This window comes from Rhinolophus sinicus, chromosome 3, assembly GCF_057876585.1.
Source record: "Rhinolophus sinicus isolate RSI-liver-muscle chromosome 3, RSI-T2T, whole genome shotgun sequence".
NCBI classification, from domain to species: Eukaryota; Metazoa; Chordata; class Mammalia; order Chiroptera; family Rhinolophidae; genus Rhinolophus; species Rhinolophus sinicus.
The window spans coordinates 200,297,257-200,322,728 of NC_142503.1; the positions used below are offsets into that span (position 1 = coordinate 200,297,257).

The 25,472-nt window shown below is 41.7% G+C and overlaps 1 protein-coding gene across 13 annotated transcripts in view; it reads left to right on the forward strand.

Annotated features, from left to right (window-relative positions):
• Positions 1-25,472, forward strand: part of MARK3 (microtubule affinity regulating kinase 3) — a 79,903-nt gene that overhangs the window by 10,998 nt on the left and 43,433 nt on the right. For 12 of the 13 annotated variants that reach the window (XM_019747200.3, XM_019747197.3, XM_019747199.3 and 9 more), the window contains exons 2-3: positions 3,932-4,123; positions 15,902-15,955. In XM_019747200.3, coding sequence (XP_019602759.1) covers positions 3,932-4,123; positions 15,902-15,955 — 246 coding nt within the window. The remainder of the gene's footprint in view (positions 1-3,931; positions 4,124-15,901; positions 15,956-25,472) is intronic. The other variant, XM_074326880.2, reaches the window with a different exon arrangement.

A 25,472-nucleotide genomic window follows, 5' to 3' on the forward strand; every position in this document is an offset into this window, starting at 1 on the left:
TTCATAGTAGATGAAGTGGTATCAGCTCAATTCCATGGGAGGGAGAAGGATCAGGACTCCTTTCATCTTCAAGAATTAAATTCACCAGGCACATAACCTGTTATGTGCTTATTGTTGCCACAAAATGTTATAAACTGATTACTGAAGAAGTATGTAACTTTTTTTTGTCCTCAGGTGGTTTATTGGCTCCTTAGGGAGAAAAAAAAATTTCATGAGTGAAATAATTGACAAACAGTGCAAGAATTCAAAATTATTTGTTAAAATGTTTAATATCGCATTGAGTGCTATGATATATAATAGGAACCTTTTTCTTCTTTAGGGCCACTGAGGGGTACGTGGGAAAAAATGAAGGCCAAGTAGAAGTAAAAGGCAATTTTTAATTGCTTCCGTTTTGAGATAATTTTTTAAGTTAAACACATTAGATTTTTAAGTTTAAGGACTTTATGTAGGGAAACATCAAACTAAGTATACTAAGTTTAACCCTATTGGGATTTAATAAACATCAGATATTTCACTCTGTTGTGTGAATTTGTAATCTAATGGGGAAATACAGGTTTCTTTTTGCTTGTATTGTTTATTTGTATGAATATGTATTATGTTAGGTGGGGTTATGCTGTGGTAATATATGTGACTGAAATCTTAGTGGCTTAACACAATAAAAAACCCTTGTTCGTGCACTTTGCCTGAGGGCTCATTGGCTCTGGGAAGACTGATCTTGTCCAGGTGGCTTTGGTCCTGTGGCCCTCTGTCTTTGCACAGTGCTCAGCGTTCAGGAGAGCAGAAGACAGGGCTTCAGCAAGTGAAGGCATGTCACTTTGACTTGCGTTTCATTGGCCAGAGTTAGGCACATTGCTATACCTGACCTCAGGTGAGGGCAGTGAATTCCTCCAGGAGCTCAGAAGCACAAGAGCCAATGAGGTGGATAATAGTATTGTCAACCAAGCATAATAGAGACAGATACAAAGTACCTTGGGAGCCCAAAGGAAAAGAAAGAAATTCTGATAGGCTGCAGGGAGTGTTATGGAAGGCTTCATAAAGATGGTGACAGAAGACCAAACACAAGGGAATGTAGGGTTTTCTAGGTTTGAAGAGAAAAAGGGCATTCAGACTGGGAACCAGGACCATGGGGGAGAACAGCAGAGGGTGTAGCGCGAGAGGAGGAATGGAGAAGACCAGAGAGGGCCTTGAATTCCTTTAACATTCATTCAGCAACAATGTACTGCATTGCTCCTGTATGCCAGGCACTGCTCCCGTGGGCCAGGCACTGCTCCCGTGGGCCAGGCACAGCTCCCGTGGGCCAGGCACAGCTCCCGTGGGCCAGGCACAGCTCCCGTGGGCCAGGCACTGCTCCCGTGGGCCAGGCACCGCTCCCGTGGGCCAGGCACCGCTCCCGTGGGCCAGGCACCGCTCCCGTGGGCCAGGCACAGCTCCCGTGGGCCAGGCACCGATCCCGTGGGCCAGGCACCGCTCCCGTGGGCCAGGCACCGCTCCCGTGGGCCAGGCACAGCTCCCGTGGGCCAGGCACCGCTCCCGTGGGCCAGGCACAGCTCCCGTGGGCCAGGCACTGCTCCCGTGGGCCAGGCACAGCTCCCGTGGGCCAGGCACAGCTCCCGTGGGCCAGGCACTGCTCCCGTGGGCCAGGCACAGCTCCCGTGGGCCAGGCACAGCTCCCGTGGGCCAGGCACTGCTCCCGTGAGCCAGGCACAGCTCCCGTGGGCCAGGCACTGCTCCCGTGGGCCAGGCACTGCTCCCGTGGGCCAGGCACAGCTCCCGTGGGCCAGGCACTGCTCCCGTGGGCCAGGCACTGCTCCCGTGGGCCAGGCACAGCTCCCGTGGGCCAGGCACTGCTCCCGGGTGACAGGCACTGCTCCCGTGTGCCAGGGGTAGCTGTCTGGCAATGAGCAAACAGACGCAAACGCACATCCCCACCCTCCTGAAGCTTACATGCTAGGGGATGCTAAGGAGTCAGTCTTTTATTGTAAGTGGATTGGGGGCGAGCGAAGATACGGACTCGGGGTGTCTGTGAATCTTGAGATTCATGATATTTCTATTTTACATAGAATAGAAGACAGTAGATTTGCACAAAAGTTAGTATTTTGTTTAACTGTGTCTCACTCTGGATAACTTACTATATGAGCAGCTGAATTTATAAAACACTTTAATTAAAAATGTATGTTTACATTGCAAAAGCATTTTTAACTACACTTTTGGGTGGTAGTATGATTTTGATGGCCATGTTTTCATTTCATGAATAGTAAGCCCATTGGACACATGCCTCACGGGGATTGGGCCTTTGTTGTGTGCACTGCTGGGTGTCTAGGACCCCAAGCTGCCTGGCGGGTGTTTATATAAAATCTGTTATATGTTGGCACCTGGTAAATATTTGAATGAATGAATGGAAGGAATTTGGAAGATAGAGAATAGAAATTGCTCATAATTTAACCACTTGAACATTATTATATTTTGATACCATTTACTTAGTTATTCTAATATTTATTAAATACCTGTTATGTGCCAACTAATGTTCTAAGATCTAAGTAACAAATTAATGTCCTATTTTCATGAAACTTAAGTCTAGTTTGGAAATAAACAAACACGGTCACCAAAGTTCTTTCAAAACCGTACTCCAGCTGATCTACAAAATTTTCATTACATCACCACACATCTTGTGTACAACAGAGTACACCTGTTTGTGTAAAGCCTTAGTGTCATAACTTAGTTGTTGTTTTAGTCTTTTCTTTCTTCAACATTTATAAATAGACTATTTTCCCTCAATTCTGATCTAGAAATTAGTCTTTTCTTTTATCAACATTTGTAAATAGATTATATTCCCTAAATTGATTTAGAAATTAGAATCCTTTTTGTTATAGGAACAATGTTACAAGTTGCTTCGATTTGTACCCAGTTCATAAAATGCTGTTTTACTTACCTAAAGTGTACATTTACAATAAAAGTATAGAAGGCGTTGTTTGTAATGCAGTATTACGTGATAATGAATAAAACAAGAGAACCTATCCCAACACCTGGTACATCAGTGAAAAATACGCTTGTTTTTCTTGATATGAGTGCTTTCTTATGTTTATCAGCTGGAATCAGGCTTGTTTTGACAAGGACGTTTTCCTGATGAAAAAGTTAGAAAAGAGATAAGAGTGAAGGAGGTTGAAAGTGTCTGAGAGCAAGAAGCCCTCCTTGAGCCAGGAGTAGGCGGCCGGAAGGCAGCGGTGGGCGTGGCATCCGTTGCCACGTGGGGAGAGGAAGCGCTGGGTACCTGAAGGTTGTACGTGCAGACTGTGCAGGCGTTTGTAGCTCTGGTGCGTTCACGTTGAACACAGTTAGAGGCGTGTATGATTTGTTTTGCCTTATGGAGCATACTGGCTACTTGATTCATCTGTTCAGTAAGTACTTACCAAGCACCACACAGTTTGGGTGTTTTTTCAAACATCCTTTTGAATTACTGTTAGCAGCATAATGTGGAAAGAAATTGGGACTCCAGGTTCTCTTTGGGTTTCTCACCAGTGACGTGGCCATATGTAAATTATAGCAGTACCCTCATGTCACTGGGGACAATGGCCGTTGTTCCCGCTTCACGACGTGTGGTATGAGGGTCACGTGTGTTGGTGTACCTAATAGCATGTGGAAAAGCTAAGTTCTTGGTGGCGGTAAGGCAGCCCTGTTACTCCTATTTCATGTTACAGCCACATACACAGAAAATATCTCTTTCTGAGTACCCAGTTGAACTTCAACACTTGGTAGTTTTCTTCTCAGCCTTATTTTCCTCATAAATTTGTATTGTGTGGGCACATTTCGTCAAAGTGCTAGATGTATTAGAATTAAAGCAGTAAAGTTTTGTTTCTTCAACTAAAGCCTCTTAAAACTTGGTAGGTATATGTGTTCTGTCATTTCTTTATCTTTGTTGTATGTTGTATTGTAGCACACGTCACACGGAGATGGGCGGCAAGAAGTTACCTCTCGCACCGGGCGCTCTGGAGCTCGGTGTAGAAACTCTATAGCTTCCTGTGCAGATGAGCAGCCTCACATCGGAAACTACAGACTGTTGAAAACAATCGGCAAAGGGAATTTTGCAAAAGTGAAATTGGCAAGACACATCCTTACAGGCAGAGAGGTAAATAGAAATGATGCTTAATTTCTGTTATGACACTTGCTCTGTTTAGTTCCACTTGAGAGAAAGAGGAAGAGAATGTATATATTTGGGCTTATTTCTAAGCTAATTAAACATTTTTTAAGAACGAGTAATTTATATATTAATTATCTGAGAGTTCTTTTGCTTTCCCATTTCTTTAAATGTTGTAAATATTGTCTTTGAGTAATCTTTTGCCTTTAAAAATGAGTAGTGTTTTATTCTTTTTTAGTAGTAAATATCTGCCACCATAGTAGAAATTGTTTTAAATTTCATGTGTAAGCCCGTGGTACTTGCAAATCAATAGTACTGTCTTTTTACAGATTTATTCTCAAGAAGTTTCTTCATCTCCCCAAACCCTGTCTCCTGGCTGCGTCATGGAGGAAGGCGCATGCCTCTGACTTCTGTGTTGCTGATTTGCTGCTCAGCCCATTTGTGTTTATCAAACGCTTCCCTGCAGACTGCTAAATTAACCCCTCCACCTGTCCTGCCTGTGTGGTGCAGAACCCGTTTTGCTCCTTTGACATAGTTTGTTGCATTTTGATCTTTGTATCTGCTGTCCCTCCTCCTGAAACACACTTCACCCTTTTGTGTGGGGACCACTTCTTCTGGGAAGTAGTCGTTGACAGACTTTCTTTCTCCAGGCCTGGGACTCCTATTAAAAACCCTGATACTCCCCTAGGTAGCACGTTTTACATTTATTGGAATTGCTTGTCTGCCTGTCTTCCCCCTCTAGCCTGAGGGTGGACGTCAGTACTTACCACAGTGTTGGGCACACTAGGTACTTAATATTGTGGAGTGAATGTAATGATACTTTTGAAGGAAGCTTTTTGAAGAAATGCTTTCTCTGTACCAGAGCCTCCTGTTATGTGTGCCATGCCGGTGGTACAAGTGTGCCGTGGTACTGATGCCTGCAGCCCACCGTGCCCAGAACTGCTGGGGCAGGACCCTGGGCCAGCCATTTCTGCCCGCAAGCAGCCTGTTCACTGCAGTGTGCCTTACAAATGTTCTCATCTTCTGTGTGTGCTGGAACCTGAAGAAGGTTGGGAAGCACTGGTCAGTGTTAACCGGAGTCTTCAGTAAAGACTAGAACTAAAAATTTGTCTCTTTGAATTTCATCTCAATTTTAGTGACTCCTTGTTGTGATGCCTGGACTGCTCGGGGAATCAGTAAACAGCACGAGTGGGTAGAGCTCTTCCTGTTGTCTTTGATAAAGCTATTTTAAATAAAGAACAAAACCTCTGAGTTTAGTCTCTACCAATCCCAGGTGGTGGTGACTCGACCAATTTCCTTCCAGGGGCAGAGGTGGTTGGTGACAGGAGTGGGACAGACAGGCCCTCTCCCCTTGTACTTAACTTACATGGCTGGAGTCTGGCCTACCATGTTTACCTAGGACGCTAGGATGTTCTTTCTCCAGAAATGCTTATTGACGACGAGATAGTGGCTAAATTTAATTTGTTTCAGTTTTTTATTTTTTTATTTTTTTTATTGGGGAAGGGGAACAGGACTTTATTGGGGAACACTGTGGACTTCCAGGACTTTTTTCCAAGTCAAGTTGTTGTCCTTTCAGACTTAGTTGTGGAGGGCGCAGCTCAGCTCCAGGTCCAATTGCTGTTGCTAGTTGCAGGGAGTGCTGCCCACCATCCCTTGCGGGAGTCGAACCAGCAACCTTGTGGTTGAGAGGACGCGCCCCAACCAACTGAGCCATCCGGGAGCTCAGTGGCAGCTCAGCTCAAGGTGCCGTGTTCAATCTTAGTTGCAGGGGGCGGAGCCCACCATCCCTTGCGGGACTCGAGGAATTGAACTGGCAACATTGTGGTTGAGAGCCCACTGGCCCATGTGGGAATCGAACCGGCAGCCTTCGGAGTTAGGAGCATGGAGCTCTAACCGCCTGAGCCACCAGGCCGGCCCAATTTTTTTCAGATTTTGAAAAACTTTGAACAAAATCATTTTATTATTTTCCCCCCTTTGTGGGTGTTATCCAGAATCATATAAAATGTAAACATTGTAGAAATCAATTATGTGGAAAGTAAAAGTTCCTTGAAATTTCCTCAGGATCACTTTCAGCAGTTTGGTGTAGATTCCCAGTTTTCTATACAGACATTAACTTGTTTAGTTTAACAAAAAGCGATTCATGGAACACAAGGATAATTTTCCTTAGCAAGTTACCTGACTATGTTTGGATCTTAGTGCTCATGGATCCGACACATTCTGTTTAGTGAACGTCGTCTGCCGGTGTGTGCTGGGTCCCTAGTTCACCTGGTCAATGGGCATTCGTGGCTTCTGATTGTTTGCTTTCACAGACGTCTGCAGTGGACATTCTTTTAACCTAGCTCTCCGTGCTCTTGTTAAGAGTGTTTTCGTAGAATAAATTCTTAGAAGTGGAACTCCTGGGTCAAAGGGGATGAATAGTTAACATTGTGATAGGTACTGTTAAACTGCTTCAGGGAACATGTTGTACTTGATTAACCTACCAAAATGAGTGAGGGTGTCTGTTTTCCTATACCCCTGCTATATACACCACGTAGATTATGTTCGTCTGTCTGATGGACAAAAAATGGTATTTTCGATTGCAAAATCTAAGTTGCAGACTACTTAAATTGATGATATTTTCATCATTCTTATTTTCTTTTTAAAATAATTTCCTGTTTATATCCTTTATCCATTTTTCTTTGAAATCTTAGTGATATAAGCCCTTGATGTGTTTCAGACATCATTGTGATCTGCCTGGGTTTCATGTCTTGATGAGAAAGGATTACTTCGTCTCAATTTAAAACAATCTTTGTTTTCTTCAAACACTCCTATGGCTTATATTTGAATGTTTAATTCATTTGGTGTATATTTTGAGAGATTAATATGAGGTGTAGGAATCAACTTTTTTCCCATCAAGTGGATGGATGCCAGCTTGTCCCACAATCATCTATTCTTTCCCCCAGATTTAGGATACCTGTTTTATCACATACTAAATTCTCATAGATGTCTTTTTGTTACTCGGATTTACTCATTTAGTCTTGTACCCATACCATCGTATTTTTATTACTGCAGCTTTTGGTTATACATTGTGGTTTTTAGGAGTAGGGAAAGTTCCCTGCTGATTATGCTCATTTTTCAAGAATTTCATAGCTTTTTGCCATATACTCTGTCAAATGAATTTTAGGATCAAATTGCCATGTGCTGAAAACAGTCTTACTATAATTTTGATTAGATTAATTTTGGTTGGATTTAATTGAATTTTATAAACTGATTTGGGAGAAATTTGCTATTTTAATGATACTGAGTCTTTTTATCCAGGAATGTGAAAAATGTGTCTCAGTTTTGTTTTCAATGTTTGTGATTTTCTTCATCTGGGTTTTGCATGATTCTTAAGTTCATTCCAAGGTACTTTATAATTTTTGTTACAGTTGTGAATGGGACTTTCCCCCTAGCTATTGGGAATATATGGGAAGGGTGTAACATTTGAATAGCATCTTGTATCTGAGCACCTTTTGAACTCACTCTCATTTGGGATGTCAAGAATAAGCAAATTTATGTTATTTTAAAAATTAGGCATTATTTTTTCTTTTGGTGTACAGTTCTGTGAATTTTAACACATTTATAGATTCATGTTACCACTGACATAATGACGACAGTACTGTCTCGTTACTTCAGTAAACTCCCTAATTGATCCCTTCCTTCTCCCCTAACATAACCTCCCGCAACCACCTGTTTGTTCTTCCTCATAGTTTTGTTTCTTTCAAGACTGTTAAGTAAGGGAGATCCTACAATATGTAACCTTTTGAAATTGACTTCTTCTCACTCAGCAAATGCCTTTGAGAGTCATCCAAATTGTAGCTTATATTGACAGTTTGTCCCCTTTTACTGCAGAGTAGTATCCACTGTAGGGCTGGACCACAGTTTGTATCCATTCCCCCCTGAAGGACATTTGTTTCCCATGTTTGGCAATTAGGAATAGAACTGATAAACATTCCTGTACATGTTTTTATGTGAACATAAATTTTAGTTTCTTTAGGATGGTTAACCCAGGAGTGGAATTGCTATGTCACATGGTTAAAAAACTAAGTGAATTTTGATTAGAAAGTTGTTGTTGTTGTTTCCAGGTTTATTACAGTATGCTAGTCCCAAGAGATAGAAACTTAAAACCTCTAGTCTACTTACATTGTTTTTATTATTTGGTACTGTTCTCAGCCCACTGAAAGCTAAAATCTTTATTTCTGTCAGCATTCTCTTACCCGTTGATGGGAATGTGACGTATCTTGCCCACTGTAGTAATAAGACCACTAAAGAAAACTGTTGCAGGAACTGGTATTGGTGATTCGGACACTTCCTTCCTTCTGAGTCAGCATAGGATAAAGAGTTACATGTTATGAGACAGCTTTAACTGCTATCCTTGGGGTGAGAGTAGAGGTAGTGGAATTGTACTGTGGAAAATTCCCTGGAAGTAGGCGGCTGGGAGCGGCTCTCCCATGCGCTCAGGTCACAGGGTGTTACGAATGTAGACACTCACGAAAATCAGTGCATTTGTGGGAAGAGTGGTATTTTGCTGAACAGACAAATTAAATTAATGAATTATAACCAAGGTAGGTACTATGTACATCTAGAGAATAGTTTCTAACCAAGTCTTTAAGTAGAATGATTGTGGTATAAATCCAGTTTAGAGGAGATGCCACTCTCTAGGATGCTTCTTAATTTTTAGACCAGGAACCAATCAGGAGTAGACACCAGAATCCTTATTTTGTATATTTCAAAACACAAGCACCAGTCATAAAATTCATCTTATTTAGCTCTTTTGATGAAAACGGCGCCCATTATCCTTATCGTTATGGAAGCATCTATCCCATATTTACTCTGGATTCGAGGATGTTGGTTCCATCTGCTGTCTTGTTTTTGACGAACTTTTCTCAGCTGAAGGTTATTTTAGCTTCTGAAATGCTGTCTGTTTCTATACTACAGTTTTCTTTCAAGCCCAGGTTTTCTTTCACGTTCGTTCCGTCCCCCCAACACCCCCCCACACATACACACTTATTTTCATAGCTTCTCTGGGATCTCTCCCCTCATGAACTACAGGGGAACTCATTTGTATCTATCATTTGATACTTAATTAGGCTGTGTTTTTATTGTCTTAAATTATTTTTGTTAAGTAATGCATGATAAGGCTTAAAAAGCTTCTAACTAAAACCAGAACTCTTTTCCCACCTCTCTCTATCACTCAGTACCATTACTCAGAGGCTCCCACTTTCAGTTCTTCAGCTCTTCGGATACTCTTGATTATGTCCAGATTTATAATCTTAGGCGTCACTGACTTCCTTCCTATGGAGGACGAGGCTATGGCTTTCTTATATCACTCACTTCCACGTCTGCTTTCCTTTCCTCAGCCTTTCTACTGCAATGCTATATCTGGTTAAACTTAGATTTTTTTACTTAATTTAAGCTGTAAATACTGTTCAATGTTGGACCACGATCACTTATTTTCTTATGTAATTATACTTGTCTAGAATTAATAGTTGCCTGAATTTTTTTTACTTCCTTATGGTTCTATGTATTTACTGCTAATTGTCCCAGATGTTCCAGCGTAGCTTTCAGACATCTTTCGGTATCCATGTACATCATGTAACATTGAGTTCAAAGAGAATAGGTGGGTGGAGATTAGAGACAACAAGACGACTCAAGGTCCAACATCAATGGGATGGTAGCTACAGGGAGAGGTCAGGCCCAGAAATTTTTTAAAAGATGGGCAAAATACCAACAGGTTTGTCTGCTAGTAGGAATAATGTAACAGAAAGGGAGAAAGGAGTGCTGTGGGAGACATTGGAGTGAGTAAGGGGATGGTGGAAGGCCTTGGCCTTGGGTAAAGGACAGTGTTTACACAGAAACAGGAGGAAGGTGGAGGGCACTGGCACAGGTGCAGGTGAGGGGCTCTGCATGGTGGTGGGAGCTTGGAGACGTTTTCTTCTCATTGCACCTATTCTTTTTCAGTAAAATGGAAAGCAAGAGCAGTAGCTGAGAGTGTGATGAATGAGGAGATAGGAGATATTAGAGATCTGAGAAGGTTGTAGGAAGTACTGGGTGAGGAGGACAGTGAATGGACTGGAGAAATGTGGTCGAGAGTGAGAAACTCAAAATTCGGATTCATAAAGGTTTTCATTTATATATAGTTCCAAAAACTAGAGTATAACAATGTGAGTGGCTAAATTATATAATCTTTTTATTTTTCTTTCTAGAAGCTTTTTATACTCTTCTCATGTATCCTTCCTGTTCAGAAGTTTCTCAGTGAGGTTCCAAGGACTTGGTCTTCATTCATTGTTCCCAGTGCTCATTGGACCCTTTTAATATAAATATTCTCATTTATTTCAGTTCTGGAAAATTGTCTCATTTTATTATTTAAAAATCTTTATTCCTGAATTCTAATTGATCAGACTGGAATTGTTGAAAGGAGCCTTGGGGTGTTTTTTTGTTTTGTTTTTTTTTAATCTGTTTTCCATCTCTGTGTAATTGGGTTAAATGAAGTCATATGGATAGGGCCCTGATCCCATAGGGATTGTGTCCTTATAAGAAGAGACGCCAGAAAGCTTGCTTTCTCTGTCCGCCATGTGAGGACGCAGTGAGAAGGCGGCCCGGCAAGCCACGGGGAGAGTCCTCACCGCGGATTGACCAGCCGACAGCCTGATCTCGGCCTTCGAGCCTCCCAGACTGTGAGAAAATACATTTCTGCTGTTTAAGCCACACAGTGTATGGTATTTTTTGTTACGGTGGCCCAAGCTGAGTAATATGCCATCTCCCGGGCTCCTGTGTCCTAAAGGACTTGGGATCTTTTTTTGTCATCTGCTCTTTGAGTGGTGGCGGATGCTTTAACACCTGTCAGGAGCAGGATGTTAGGATCTTATGAGCAGTAGTGAATTGACAGGAAGTGGAAGATGAGGGTTTTTCTCCAGTGGGTGTTTGCTAGGGGTTGTTGGGCCCTTTCGGTTGAGGAATGCTGGGGGAAGCCCTTCTCCTGTATGAGCTCTCTTTAGCCCTGTTGTGTAATTTTCCACTTTGCTTCTGGCATCAGGGTGAAGACATGGAATTTCCCAGAACTTTACGTAAGTGGCAGGGACACTCCTCTTCCCTCACCTAGTGAACTCCGTTTTGCTGTGTGCACCCCCCCACCCCCCGAAAAAAAACCTCCACAATCTTGGGAATGAGTAGGTGGTCTTCTTGCCAGTCTCCATTTCTCAGAGGCAGTAATGCCCCACAGTTGCCTGCTTTGGTGACCTCAAGTTCGGAGCTGTCCTCCAGGCTCCAGCTCTGGGCCAAGGTTATTTTGGTAGTTGAGTCATCCCAGCAGGGAGCTGGAAGGAAGAGGGGATTAGGAGCTTCCTCCTCAGGCTTCAGTTACACACACACACACACACACACACACACACATCATTAAATGACTGTGTTTCACTCTGAGGACACTGGCTTTTGATAAAATGACTTCTTCAGTTTGATTTAGCCGAATGCAACATATTGAGCTCCTGTTTGTGCTTTAGATGCTATTTGAATAGCATTACTTGAAAATGAAAACGTGTAAAAACAGAATGAGAATAGAAGCGTTGGAATAGAAAGTAGACATCGAGCAGAGCCAGAAGAAACCAGTGATTAAGCGTCCAGTCATGAGAATAGAAACCAGGTCTCAGAAGATCAGAGGGAAGAGGAACTGGAAAGGCGGCATATTTGATGGACTTGGCCACGAGACGGAGGAAGAAGACAGAATGGTGGCCAGAAACGAACAGTGTATCTAAGGGGTTTCTTTGGAATGGGGAGGTCCACGTATACCATATCAAATTACTTCTGAAAGTAAAGTTGGAAGGAAATTAATTCTTTCAACTTTGAAATAAAGTAATTTTTAAGCCACATTGGTATCTGTGAAAACTCCAGAAACTGTTTCTTCAGTGCTTCTTCTCCACCCCTGACGGTGCAGCTGCAGATCAGAGTGTGTGGGCCCCCACCGGCCCATCTGGCATCACTGAGCGCGCTGTGTGCGGCGGTGCTGGTTGGGCCTGTGGCCGGATGGCACTGTGCGTGCAGTCCCGCGGCCTGCACCTCCTTTGGCTGTACTTACTATACTTTCCAGCAAGGTGCTATGTTTTCCAAATACAGGTTGGGAATCCTGACCTTGCTGTTTTCAGGCACACGCACTCATTAACTCTCCAGTCCTCCTCCAGTTCTGATCTTCTTCTTCCCCCAGGCAGGGGCGAGGGGTGGTGCGCTCCTTCCACTGCAGGTTCTTACTGGAGCATCTTCCACTCCACTGGGTCTTACTGCAGCGTCTGCAGCTAATAGGTTTGTAGGAGTCATCAAATAATTTGGGCAGGTGGAGGCTTTAGGCTCAGTTAAGCGTTTCTTTAAGTGTTACTAGGAGTAGAGCAGTAGTCCTTGAAGTAGGCATGGGGACCCCTGGAGGTTTCCTGAGACCATTTTGGGGCGTGTCTGCAAAGTCAAAACTATTTTTGTTATATTAAGCCATTATTTGCTTTTTCCATTTTCTCTCATGAACATAACGTAGAATTTTCCAGAGGCTACGTGATTGATGTGTGATAGCACAACAGATGGAATTCAGAAGGACATAAGAGAATTTCATTAAAATGTTATTTATAATAACGTGTAGTGGGCTTATTTATTTTTTAATTGTTTCATTGTGGTAAAATGCACATAAAATTCACCATCTTACCCATTTTTATTTCAGTGATATGAAATACATCCATAATGTTGCATACTTATCACTACTATCATCGATCTCCAGAGCTCTTCTCGTCTTGTAAAACTGAAACTCTCCCCATTGAACTCCGTTTCCTCCCCCTCCCCCAGCTACTATGCGATTTCACTCATATGAGATACCTAGTAAAATCATGCATGGTGGGTACCAGGGGCTGGGGGAGGGGGAGGAAACAGAGTTCAATGGGGAGAGTTTCAGTTTTTGTCTTTTTGTGACTGGATTATTTCACTCAGCATAACATGCTCAATCAAGATCTATCCCTGTTGTAGCATTTGCCAGAATTTTCTTCTTTTTCAGGCTGAATAATATTCCATTGTATGGATAATTCCACATTAGGTTTCTCCATTCACCTCTTGAGGGACACTTGGGTGGCTTCCACGTCTTAGCTATTGTGAATGATGCTGCTATGAACATGGGGTGTATAAATATCTAAGTCTCTGCTTTCAGTTCTTTTGGGTTCATATCCAGAAGTGGAATTGCTGAATCATACGGTAATTTTTTGAGGAACTGTATACTGTTTTCCACAGTGGCGGTACCATTTTGCATTCCTACCAGCAATGTACAAAGTTCCATTTTCTCCACATCCTCATCAGAGCTTATGTAACTAAATTATTATTTATTTTTGACAGTTGCCATCCTGATGTTTGTGAAGTAGTGTCTTGCATCTCCCTGATGGTTAGTGATGTGGAGCGTCTTCTCCACGTGCTTTTCACCATCTGTGTACCTCTTTGGAGATACTGTGTTTCCCCAAAAATAAGACCTAATCGGAAAATAATAAGCTCTAGCTTGATTTTTCAGGATGACAGCCCCTGAACATAAGCCCTAATGCGTCTTTTGGAACAAAAATTAATATAAGACTCGGTCTTATTTTCGGAGAAACATGGTAGGTCTCTTCAAGTCCTTTGTCCATTTTTAAATCAGTTTTTTTTGTTGTTGAGTTTTCTCTATATATTCTGAATATTAATCCCTTACTGGTTATAGGATTTGCAAATATTTTCTCCCATTCTGTGGGTTGCCTTTTTACTTTGTTAATATTATCTTCTCATGTACAAAATTTAAAAATTTTCATGAAGTCCAGTTTGTCTGTTATTTTTCTTTTGTGGTCCGTGCCTTTGGTGTCATATCCAAGTGATCATTGCCAAATTCAATGTCATGAAGCTTTTGCCCTTTCCTTCTAAGAATTTGGTAGTTTTAGGTCTTAATTTAGGTCATTGATCCACTTTGCGCTAATTTTAATGTACGATGTTAGGTAAGAGTCCACCTTTATTCTTTTGCATGTGTATATCCAGTTATCTCAGCACCATATGTTGACTATTATTATTTTAAAATGAAGTGTTCAGCACTTTTACACTTTCTCAGTTTTCCTTTGTAACAGTAAATATCAGTAGATTTAACCCACATCTGGGGTCATCAGTAATCTTTAAGATTGGAAGGGGGAGTACAAAGTTTGAGAACATTGACATGGAGAATCTCCAAGCGCTGCCCCTTTCTTCAGTGGTGCTTCTTCCTGGATGTGTGTCCTGAAGGATGCATAGTGGGAAACACGGCCGCGCCAGTATGAGCCAAGGTCATTTGTTGTTCTGGACCTTCGGTGCACAGCTGAGTTCATTATGTTCCCCAGTTCACGACAAAGCCTCTCTCTCCATGTATGTTCTCTTCCGTCCTCTGTTGTCAACCCCATCACCCCATTGTGGATATCCATGGTTCCTACAAATCACTTCGATGCTAGAAATGACAAACCGACCAGGTGAGGATGCTGGTATAGGTCCACTTATTAATAAAACTGATTTTATGTTCCTTTTTAAGATAAGTGCATGTAACTAGAATCTGTAGTTCTTTCTGTATCTTAATGACTTGTTTTTAGATTGCCTGGGGTGTACACACACTATTGACCCATTTGTTGCCTCTGTATATATTTCACTTGGTTAGCCTACAGATTGGTCTGGAATTAGTCTCTTTTCCTTCTTTAACTGCCTAAAGGCCTTTTCTATTTTTATTTTTTTTTATTAAAGTGTAGTTGGCATATAATATTAGCTTCAGGTGTACAACATGGTGACTCGACATTTCTGTACCTCACGATGTGATCACCACACTAAGTCTAGTACCCATCTTCACTGTGCAGTTGTCTCGCTATTAGTAACTATATTCCCCTCACCTTTTCACCCGTCCTCCACTACGTCCCCTGGCAACTGTCAGTTTGTTTTTTCTTTCTATGAGTCTGTTTTTGTTTTTTGTTTTTCATCCCCCCCCCCCCCCGGTTTTTTCCATTTTTATAAGTGACATCATGTGGTATATGTCTTTCTCTGTCTAAATTGTTCACGTAGCATGATACCCTCTAGGTCCATTAATGTCGCAAGTGGCAGGATTTCATTCTTTTTTATGTCTGAGTAATATTCCTTTGTGTATCCGTATTACATCTTTATCCAATCATCTATTGATGGGCACTTGGGTTGCTTCCGTATCTTGCCCATTGTAAACACTGCTGCAATGAACATAGGGGTACATCTTTTCTGTAATAAAATGTTTTTAAAGTTTACAGATTCAACATCAGCCTATTTGTTCATACATTTATTCAATTACCAAGTTCCCGCTGTATGCAAGACGCTCTGGCAGGCATTCTGGGCTGTGTACACCTATAAAAGCTGTAGTTCTGCCCATGTTTTCAAGAGGCAGATAAAATTGAAGGGTCAGTAAATAGTGAATAGATTTGCTGCATTGTCATATGTTTTTAGAAGTGTTTTCATTTTATCATCTCTCTGTATTTTTTGTTTCGGTTTGTGAAAAAATTTTCCGCCTGTACCTACAGGTAACTTAATATAAAATATTATAATAGTACCCTTATTTGTACAAAGCCCCTCTTTTCAATTATAACATATTTATGAAATAACTACTTGAGTTTTAGGTTTTGAGGTTTGTTTACTTTTTCACAATACCTGTGTCTGGGGATTTAGAAAACTATTACCAGTTTGTCTGTAATTACCAAATTCTTCCAATCCAGAAATACTTACTAGTTTATTTTTTTCTAGGTTGCAATAAAAATAATTGACAAAACGCAGTTGAATCCAACAAGTCTTCAAAAGGTAAGATTGGTCCAATATCCAGTGTTTTTAATTTTTCAGTTTTTCAAACTAATTGCCATCTAGTTTGCCCTTTCAATACCTCTGCTGCTATTTTTATTTATTATGTTCAATACAGTAAAGCTTTATGTTCCTCAGAAGAATGCACTTAAACGTAGTATTGTTGGATTTTTTTCTGCAGTTGAAGGTAGTGCTTTTTAAATGTTCTCATAGCAAACTGAAGTCTGTACTTTTAAACTGGATATTCTCAGTATTGACTAGAATAGAGTTTTAAAAAATAAGACAGAACAACGTATTTTCATTTAATTAGTGTTGTGCAGTTACACATCGTGTAGCTCATCCTGAGATCTTTAAAGTCAGCACTTTGGCTTTATAAAACTGTCACACCGTGTCTTAATTGAGGAGTGATGATTAATTCCTGCAAAAGGAAAACATGAAAGTAAAACTGATGGCAGTTGAAAAACATGTTTGGAAGGCCCTGCCGCCATCTGTGTCATCTAACTAGATCAGAAGTTCCCAACCCTGGTGCCTGTTAGCATTGCCTGGGCCTCTTTCCACAGTCCTGGTGACGGGCCCACAGGTGCAGGTAGGGCCTAGGTATGAGCACTTCACTGGTGCACCTGCCAGGTAGTAATGATCTTCATAATAAAATCCTTCTAGTTTTTCTGTTTTTGTTTGGCAAAGCCTTTGTATGCACTTTCTGGACTTGGTAGTCCTGGCTCCGCCACTTAGCCAGATGTCTAACTTGACCTTGAGCAAATCCCTTAACTCTTTGGACCTTGGGTTTCTCGTCTTTAAAATGGAGATAATTTCATTTTCTCAGGACAGATGCATTAATGAAATAATGCATGTAAAACCTTTGTAAACTGCAAAGCACAGCACGTATGTTATACATGTAATGCCCCATATGCATTCCTGATGTATTCCTAATGGTCATTCTCCGTTTATGTCATCATAATTTTGAATCCTGTTCGTGTGTGTGAGTGGGGAGGGAGACAGACTTTACCTTGACCTAGAAGTGGTATTTAAACAAGTGGTTCTGAAGGGCATAGTGGGTCATAAGGGTTCTCTGGTCTCAAGGGGGCCCTGGAACAGATCTGAAAATTCCAGCCCTTTGTTCTGAAGATGACACTGTATTCATTTCGTTAAACTTGCGTTTCTTCATATATGTGTAAGTCGTCTTTCTAAGTAAGTTAAGGGTTACTAAAATTTGATATTCAGACCTAAAATTAGCATATAAAAAAGTTTACTGAGGATTCTAGTCAGTATTCTAATGTTACAAATCTTCCACTCTCCACGTATGCTTGCAGGTAACTGAAATTATAGCAATTTTCTAGGAAGAATTTATTATAATACCATCTTGAGCTGGTAATTTTTCCTTCTTTCTTGCTTGCTTTTTTCATTATTTTTGGTCAGTTTTTCATTGCTGCTATTCTTTATTATTAGTATTAGTATTAAAACTTACTGTTTGTCATCCCATTATCAGTTTAGTACCTGGTAGGCTGTCTGGCTAGCCTAATAGTGTGATGGTGCAGGTGTGTATCAGCAGTGGTGTTGGCACATAATCATCTAATAGGTAAGACTTAGAGGTTGTTGTTGATATAGTTCAGGTCTGAACCATCCACAAAAGACTTACACTAAAGCCAGATCTGTTCAAGTTGAATAACTTGGTAAGTGTACCTTTCAGTTTATAGGGCATTGTTTTAAATCGTGTGTATAAGTTGATAGTCTTTTCTTATGAATTAGAAGGATTCTGTATATATTTAGAATTCTTTTCCACTGAGTTCATTTTCCGTGGAAAAGGAGCAGCAGGGTGGATGGAGTAGACCTGGCATCTCGGCCCTTGTAGTAGTGGTTCTTGCAGCCTTTTGTCTTTCCCAGCACCGATCACAGTTGTATTACAGCTGCATCAGGAATGGAGCCCGGGAGCTTGGAGCACTGCCTTAGCAGCTAACATTCACTCTAAGGAACATCGTGCCATCAGCAATACATAATTTTTTTGTACTGCCACTACCACAGAACGTGGACTGGCTCATTCAGCCAGTGTTTGAACACAGGTTTTAAAATAGTGTCCATTTCACATGTTCCAGGTATTCAGGCTTGTACATTGACTCATGCACATTTCATCAGTGCATACAGGTAAACCTGAATTGGCTGCATATTTGCAAACTGATTTTATTTGCACAGGCAAATTCTTTTTTTTTTTTAATTGGGGAAGGGAACAGGACTTTATTGGAGAACAGTGTGTACTTCCAGGACCGCTCCAAATCATCAAGTTGTCCTTTCAATCTTAGTTGTGGAGGGCGTAGCTCAGCTCCAGGTCCAGTTGCCGTTGTTAGTTGCAGGGGGCGCAGCCCACCTTCCCTTGCGGGAGTCGAACCAGCAACCTTCTGTTCAGAGGACACACTCCAACCAACTGAGCCATCCGGGAGCTCAGCTGCGGCTCAGCTCAAGGTGCCGTATTCAATCTTAGTTGCAGGGGGTGCTGCTCACCATCCCTTGCGGGAGTCGAACTGGCAGCCTTTTGGTTGAGAGCCTGTGCTCCAACCAACTGAGCCATCTGGCCACCCAGGAGCTGAGCGGTAGCTCATTGACTTCATTCTAGTTGCGGAGGGCGCAGCTCACTGGCCCATGTGGGAATCAAACCAGCAGCCCCGTTGCCTAGAACTCGCGCTCTAAACAACTGAGCCACCCATCCGCCCCTTACAGGCAAATTCTTCATTTTTCCTTTTTATTTGTCCAGCCATTGAGTTAATAAATGTTAGATTCTAGTAAGAGATATATTTTTCTCCATTGGAAATTTTCTGTTCATAAATGTCTTTTAGGTCAACCTTTAAAAAACTGTAATGTTATATCCCTATAATGGTTTTGAAAACAGTGGGAATAATACAAATGTTAGTCTTTGTCCTGATTTTACAAAGTCATTTTTAGCTTTAATTTGGTTTTATGCAGGTAAACTGCTGGGTCTTGTTTTATTAAATCTGAGTCTGTCATTAATAAGTAAGTCATGGCTCATTTTTTAAAAATGTGTTTATTAAAAAATACTGGACTTTATTAATTCACTAAGTGCCAGTTCACTAAGTGTAACCATCTAAAGTTATTAACATTCTTTTTCAGTCCTGAAGTAGAGTAATGGTTAGGAGCATGGTGAAGCCAGGCCGCGTGGATTCAAATCCAGGCTTCAACCCGGCCTAGCTGTGTGACAAGTCTCTTAACCTCCCTGGGTCTTAGTTTTTCCATTTGTAAAATGGGAATAATAACAACTCCTCATAGGGCTGTTGTGAGAATTAAAGAAGTTAGCATTCAAAACCTCTCAGAGGAGCTGAGAACAGGACCTGACACACGTCAGGAGTGTGTGCCATTGTCATATGTCCTGCTGAAGATGCGCTTTTTGTTTGCTCAGTTTGGGGAGGTGGGAGATGTTTTTTGTTTGTTTACAATTTTCCTCTCAAAGGAATTAAGTAAAGCTTGAGAACTGAATGGTAGGTTCTGGCTAAGTGTCTTTTGTAGGACTTAATTGCTGTAGCCTACCTCTGATAGCAGCTAATATTTGAGCATTTGGTATATGCTGAGTGTTGTTCTAAGCCTATTTATTACCTGTATTAACTCACTGTGTTAGTTTGCTCAGGCTGCTACTGTAACAAAACATCATAGACTGGCTGACTTAAACAGCAGACATTTATTTCACACCGTGCAGAGGCTAGGAAGTCCAACATCAGGGTGTAGCTGGTTGGATTCTGGGGAGCATGCTCTTCCTGTTGCTGCTACCTCACTGTGTCTGGGATGGGGGAACACGCACACTCTCTGGTTGTAGGGGTGCTGAGCCCATCGCAAGGAACCTACCCTTATGACGTCATCTAAACCTACTCAATTCCCACAAGCCCCATCTCCAAATGCTGTCACACTGTGGGTTAGGGCTTCAGCATAGGAATTGGGGGGGAACACAATTCATTCTTAGCATTCATTGAATCTTGACAACTTCATGAGGTTGTCAAGTTCTGTTACTCAGGAAAGAGAGGCCAGGGAGATAAAAGAACCTGCCCAAAGTCCCGTAACTAATAGTGATGGATCCTTGGGCAGTCATTCCGTGCCAGGTGCAGTTAGCATTGAGTCGAGCATGAATGAATGCGAAAGGAAACATGTTCGATATGAAACATCACAGCCACTAAGTCTGTTTCCTTTTTAAAGCCAGTGTTTGTTTTAGAGCCACTGTTAATGCTTAGAGCTCTATAACACCAGTGGCCTTTTTTTGGCATTTCAGGGAATCTTAGTTGTGGGACAAATCAGGAAACTATAATTTGAAGGCAGAGAGATCCAGTTCATGCTTTTCCTGTGGTCTGTGGTGTAATTATTTTGACTGCCACCACCTCTGGTTATTTGCGACACTTTGGCTTCAGCTTCCTTAAACTAGTTCTCTTCCGTCCTTGCTCTGCATTAGAATCATCTGTGGAGTTCAGTAAAAACAAAAAAACATGTTTCCTTCCAAATACTCCCCATCCCTCCAGCCCCAGAGCACCTGGCTTGATGGCTCCAAGGTGAGGCTGAGGGATCCCCAGTGCACAGCCCGCGTGAGAATGGCTCCCAGACTTTCTTTGGTTCTCCTTCCTTCCTAAAGGTACCCTGTTTTAAAGACGCCTCATTCCCAGCATTCAGTCTTAGACTGCTGCCACTGCCGAGTAGCCCCCCCCCCTCTGGGAATGAATGCCCGGATACCCGATTTCTTCTCTCCTCTCCTTTGCCCATCAGGTGAAGCACAGTCACTTTGCGGAATCTTTTTCATTGAACAACTGTTTATCTTTTCCTTTCTTAATACTTTTTTCATATGGACTTGTAGGAGGCTAACAATTCAGGCCATTAATGGAAGGGCGTGGTTATCAGAGTCCTGACTGTTATTTACAGTCCAGCACCTGCGTTCAGATCATTGTGATGGATCTGGTAAACTAACAGAAACGGGTGCGTTAAATGCAACCTAAGACACATTCTTCTTGATTATACTTACAGTATTGAGACTAAAAATGTAGGTATTTTTTATTGCTAGATTTCAAAATTGGTAATAGAAATGCAAGAAAACCCAGTTTCAGTGTTGCTGCTTTATGGGGAGCTTTTAAATTGATTGCCAGACTTATTTTTGCTTTGGCAGGAAATAAGCTTGATATTTAGAGTACTTTGTGAATTGAGAATATTATAATTTATTTTTAATTGTAGCAGTGATTCATTATGCTATTTTTAAAAAGTCACTGTAGAACCAAATATGTTAAGTGGATTAAAATTTAGAGCATAGCATGGACCCATTTGCAGAAATAAAAAATTACACACACACACACACACACACACACGAATATTGTTTAGCCATTAAAAAAAGAAGGAAATCCTGCTATTTGTCATAATCCTGCTATTTGTCACAACCGAGGGACTTATTCTAAGTTAAATAAGTCAGAGAAACACAAATGCTGTATGATCTCACATATATGTGGAATCTTAAAAAAACCGAACTCATAGAAGCAGAGTTGGTTGCCAGGGGTAGAAGGGGAGGGAAAATGGGCAGATGATGGTCAGAGGGTGCAAACAGTCAGAAGATGGATAAGTTCTGGGAATCCAGTAGGCAGCGTGATGACGACAGTTAGCGACACTGTATTGTATACTTAAAAGTTGCTATGAAAGTAGATTTTAAATTGTCTCACTACCACCACAACAAAATGGTAATTATGTAAGGTGAAGGATTTGTTAATTAACCTTATTGTGGTAAAGATTTCACAATATACATGTGAATCAAATTATCACATTGTACACCTTAAACTTGCACAATGTTTGTTATATGCCAGTTATGTCTCATTAAAGCTGGTGGGGCAGGGGCTGTGATTTTCTGAGAGAAAATGATTCTGACCTGGGATTCTTTACCCAGTCAAACTGTCAAATGTGAAGATAGAATCAAAACATCCTGAGTTATGCAAGGTCTTAAAATTAACCATTTACCTACCCTTGCTCAGGAGCTATTGGTGGGGTATATTTTATATTTCACCATAGCAGGAGAGAATACCGAGAAAGAGAAGCATAGGAGCCAGAACAGAAAATCCAACACAATGGGCCTTGAGAACAGTACAGAGGCTTCCAGAATGTGAATATCTGCAGAGGGAAAGAAAGATTACTGGACTATTTGGAAGTATTTGAGAGATTTACACTTCTGTTAACAGATTTTAAGGGTTACTTAGTAAAGTGAGAAATACATAGGAAACTTCAGTGACCGAAATAACTGAGGCAGTTATTAGTTCCAAGAAAGTAAAGAACATTGAAAATAAATAAAACGAATGAAAATACATTTCTAGCATGGCTGTAAATAATATTTATATGATGTGAACTGAGTGATTTAGCTAAATACTGTGACAACTGATTAGGAGGAAGGAGGCAAGGGATATGGGTAAGTGAGCAAGTTGGTGGTGAGTACGGGGGAGGGGCTCAACATCACTGCCTGGCCCCGCGAGCGCCAGTGAGGAACTGCCGGTGCTTGCCATTATGCACAAGGGCTGAGGGTGGGGTGAGCTTTCACGTGACATGGTTTGACTCATAAAACTGGATATGTGTGTGTACTACTTTTATAAATAAAAGTTAAAAGCAATGTTTAGCCCAAATGTGATAGAACTTCGTGAAAAGGATGGGAAGGGGATGCATAAGTGTGTGTTTGGAAGGGTTTAGGAAAGCTAAATCCAGGTAGGAAACTATAAGACAGTGTGTGAAGTGGAAAGTCAGGCATCAGTACTTGGCTTTTAGAAGCATGTGCGTAAACAATAGCTGAACTTGTAACAGCAGTTGAAAGGATTGCTCCTGCATGGTCAGCTAAGACAAACAGGGCAGGGTGAGTTTGGCTGAGTACCCAGCACTGTCTGCTGTGGCAGACCGGGGGCCTCTGTTCCCTCCTACTGTTGATCCTTGAACAACACGGGTTTGAACTGCATGGGTCCATGTACACGTGATGTTTTCTAATGCATGCCTGTACTGTTTTTGAGCTGCAGTTGGGAGTCCGCAGCTGTGAAGGGCTGATGGTATGCATTGATCTACGCCATTTTCTATGGGGGACTTGAGCATCCGAGGATGTTGGTATCCATGGGCGGGAGGGAGGGGTCCTGGAACCAGTCTCCTGTGGATACCGAGGGACAACTAAGTTTTGGGGGAATCAAAAGTTATATGTAGATTTTCGACTGCATGGGGGGTGTCGCTGCTCCTAACCCCCCCCCCCCCCGCATTCAAGGATCAACTGTATATAAAAAGGTCTTATAAATCAGTAAGAAACAGGAATATGTAACCTAGTAAAAAATATTAGAAGATACACCTAGGCATGACAGATGCTCAGTATTCGAGTAAAAATGTTCAACATCCTGAAAGATCCCAATTTTTGCCAATCAGATCTACAAAAAACTGATAATAAATATTGTTGGCAAGAGTGTAGAGAAACAGGAAATCTCATAATTTTGACAATAGTTTAAATTATTATATTTTTAGAGAGGATATACACTAAGTTTTAAAAGCATGTATGCTCTTCGGCTTCCCATTTGATTTCTGAGCATCTTCCTGCCAGTACAGCGGTGATCACTGGATGTTACAATAGCAGAAAGCTAGCAGCCCCTACACGAGGCCAGGAGAATTCTGGGTAATCCTGCAGTGCACCCACACATACCCTCTCCCCGCGTCTGCAGATAGCTCCCTGGGTAGGACAAGTCACTGGCTTTGGCTAGTGTTCAGCAAATGGTCTGGAATCATGCTGTTAATTACCTTACTTCCCTATCATCTGTTAACTTTCCTGTTCTGTTCTTTAATGTTAAGGTGGTTCTGAGAGTCATTAGAAACTTTCTAATCTGCCTTAAATTTGCCTCACTACTCGTATTTGCTTGCCCTCCACTCACCAGGAGCCTTGACTCACATGATGCAAAGGAATAGTAAACTGTCTTCTTGTTAAGAGTGATCAAAATACAGCGGGTTTCAGCTACCTTTTCTTTTTCAGGAACTCCCCTTTTAGCCAAAAAAAATAAAAAATTAAAAAATAATTTTTTTCCCCTTTGTTCATTCTCAACCTTTTTTCTTAAAATTCAGATTAATTGGGGGAGAGGAGATAGGTAATATAGTTATGTAATTCAAAGTTCAAAGGTGAGAAAAAAGTACAGAAGAGAAAGTCTTCATCTACCCCTTGACTTCAGCCCCCAGGTCCCTGCCCCTGAGACAACCAGTGGCATCGGTTTCTACTGGTCCTTCCAGAGATGTTTCTGTACAGAGATGCAAGGACGCGTGTTTTTCCTGTTTTACACCAGTGCAGTTTCTCAACAACTCCTGCTCCACAAGCTCTGGGCTTTTGCCAGCCTCGGTTTGGTCTGAGGGGGTCTTTACTTTGTTCTTTGGTTCAGCAGTGGTGCTGTGATCAGAGTGGTGAGTAACACAAAGGGACAGTGTTGAGGGGAAGCAGGCATGTCATGCCTACCTCCATCTTTCCTCATGAAGCATGCAGAGATGCTCGGGATTGGGGAACTTTATAAACCGGTCTCTGGCCCCACGTGTGTCTGTGGTCGGCATTAACCGCCAGTGTCTGCCTGTTCTGAGTCTGCAGGGTGGACTCTTTCTGAAATGTTTGTTTCTTGCTGGTTCTGTCTGTTCCTTCTACACAGCTAAGCGGTGTCGTTCACTTCCAAGGATGCCATCTCTGCTAATAATCTCTAGCCCAGAATTTGTGTATCTCTAGTCCAGATTTCTGTCCTGAGCTTTAGACCCAAATACCAAATACAAACTGTGTTTTCACTGTCCTCACTTAACTGTCTCTTGCAGGATGTCCCAAACCAGACCCCACCTGCCCTGCCTCTCAGCCCGTCATGTCTTTTCTGTCTCAGAGTGACACCGTATCCACAGACATGGTTGTCAGCTTCAACGCGGCCTCCCTCCCACTCCTCCTGAATAGCTGTGTCCCCTTCTCTTCACTCATGGCTGCTGATTTTTATTCATTAATTTTGGATTTACAATACAGCTATTTCCTGTTAAAGAAGAGGGTGGTCGTTATATTCCCTTCTGTTATTTCTGTTACGTAAGTTTTCCGTCATCCTGTCACTCAGCTGCCATAAAAAGCCCAGGCTGTCCACGTCTTGGGCTGCTGCTTTGTCGCGTACCTGTCTATCTGGAGGAGGGAGTCTGAACACTTTCATCATGTCTGTAATGGCCGTGCCCCATGCTTGCTTTTATGTGCTCATTGTATTTTTATATTGCTTAGTACAATTGTCGTTTGCCAAAGCTCCTTCCTGGGCCCCCCACATCCTGGCTGTTGGGACATTTAGGACATTTCGGTATGATGCAGTAGGTTTGGTGTCCTTGGTATTCTGACGACCAGGATTCCGAATATTTCCCTTCAAAGATACTTGTTCTCCTCCCGTGTTGCAGTTCCTGGAGGACAGAAAGATGTGACGATTGCTCAGTGAGGAGAGAATTTTCACGTTATACATTTGTGTTATTTCATTTTTTATAACTAGCATCTATGTAAAATTGAAAGGGA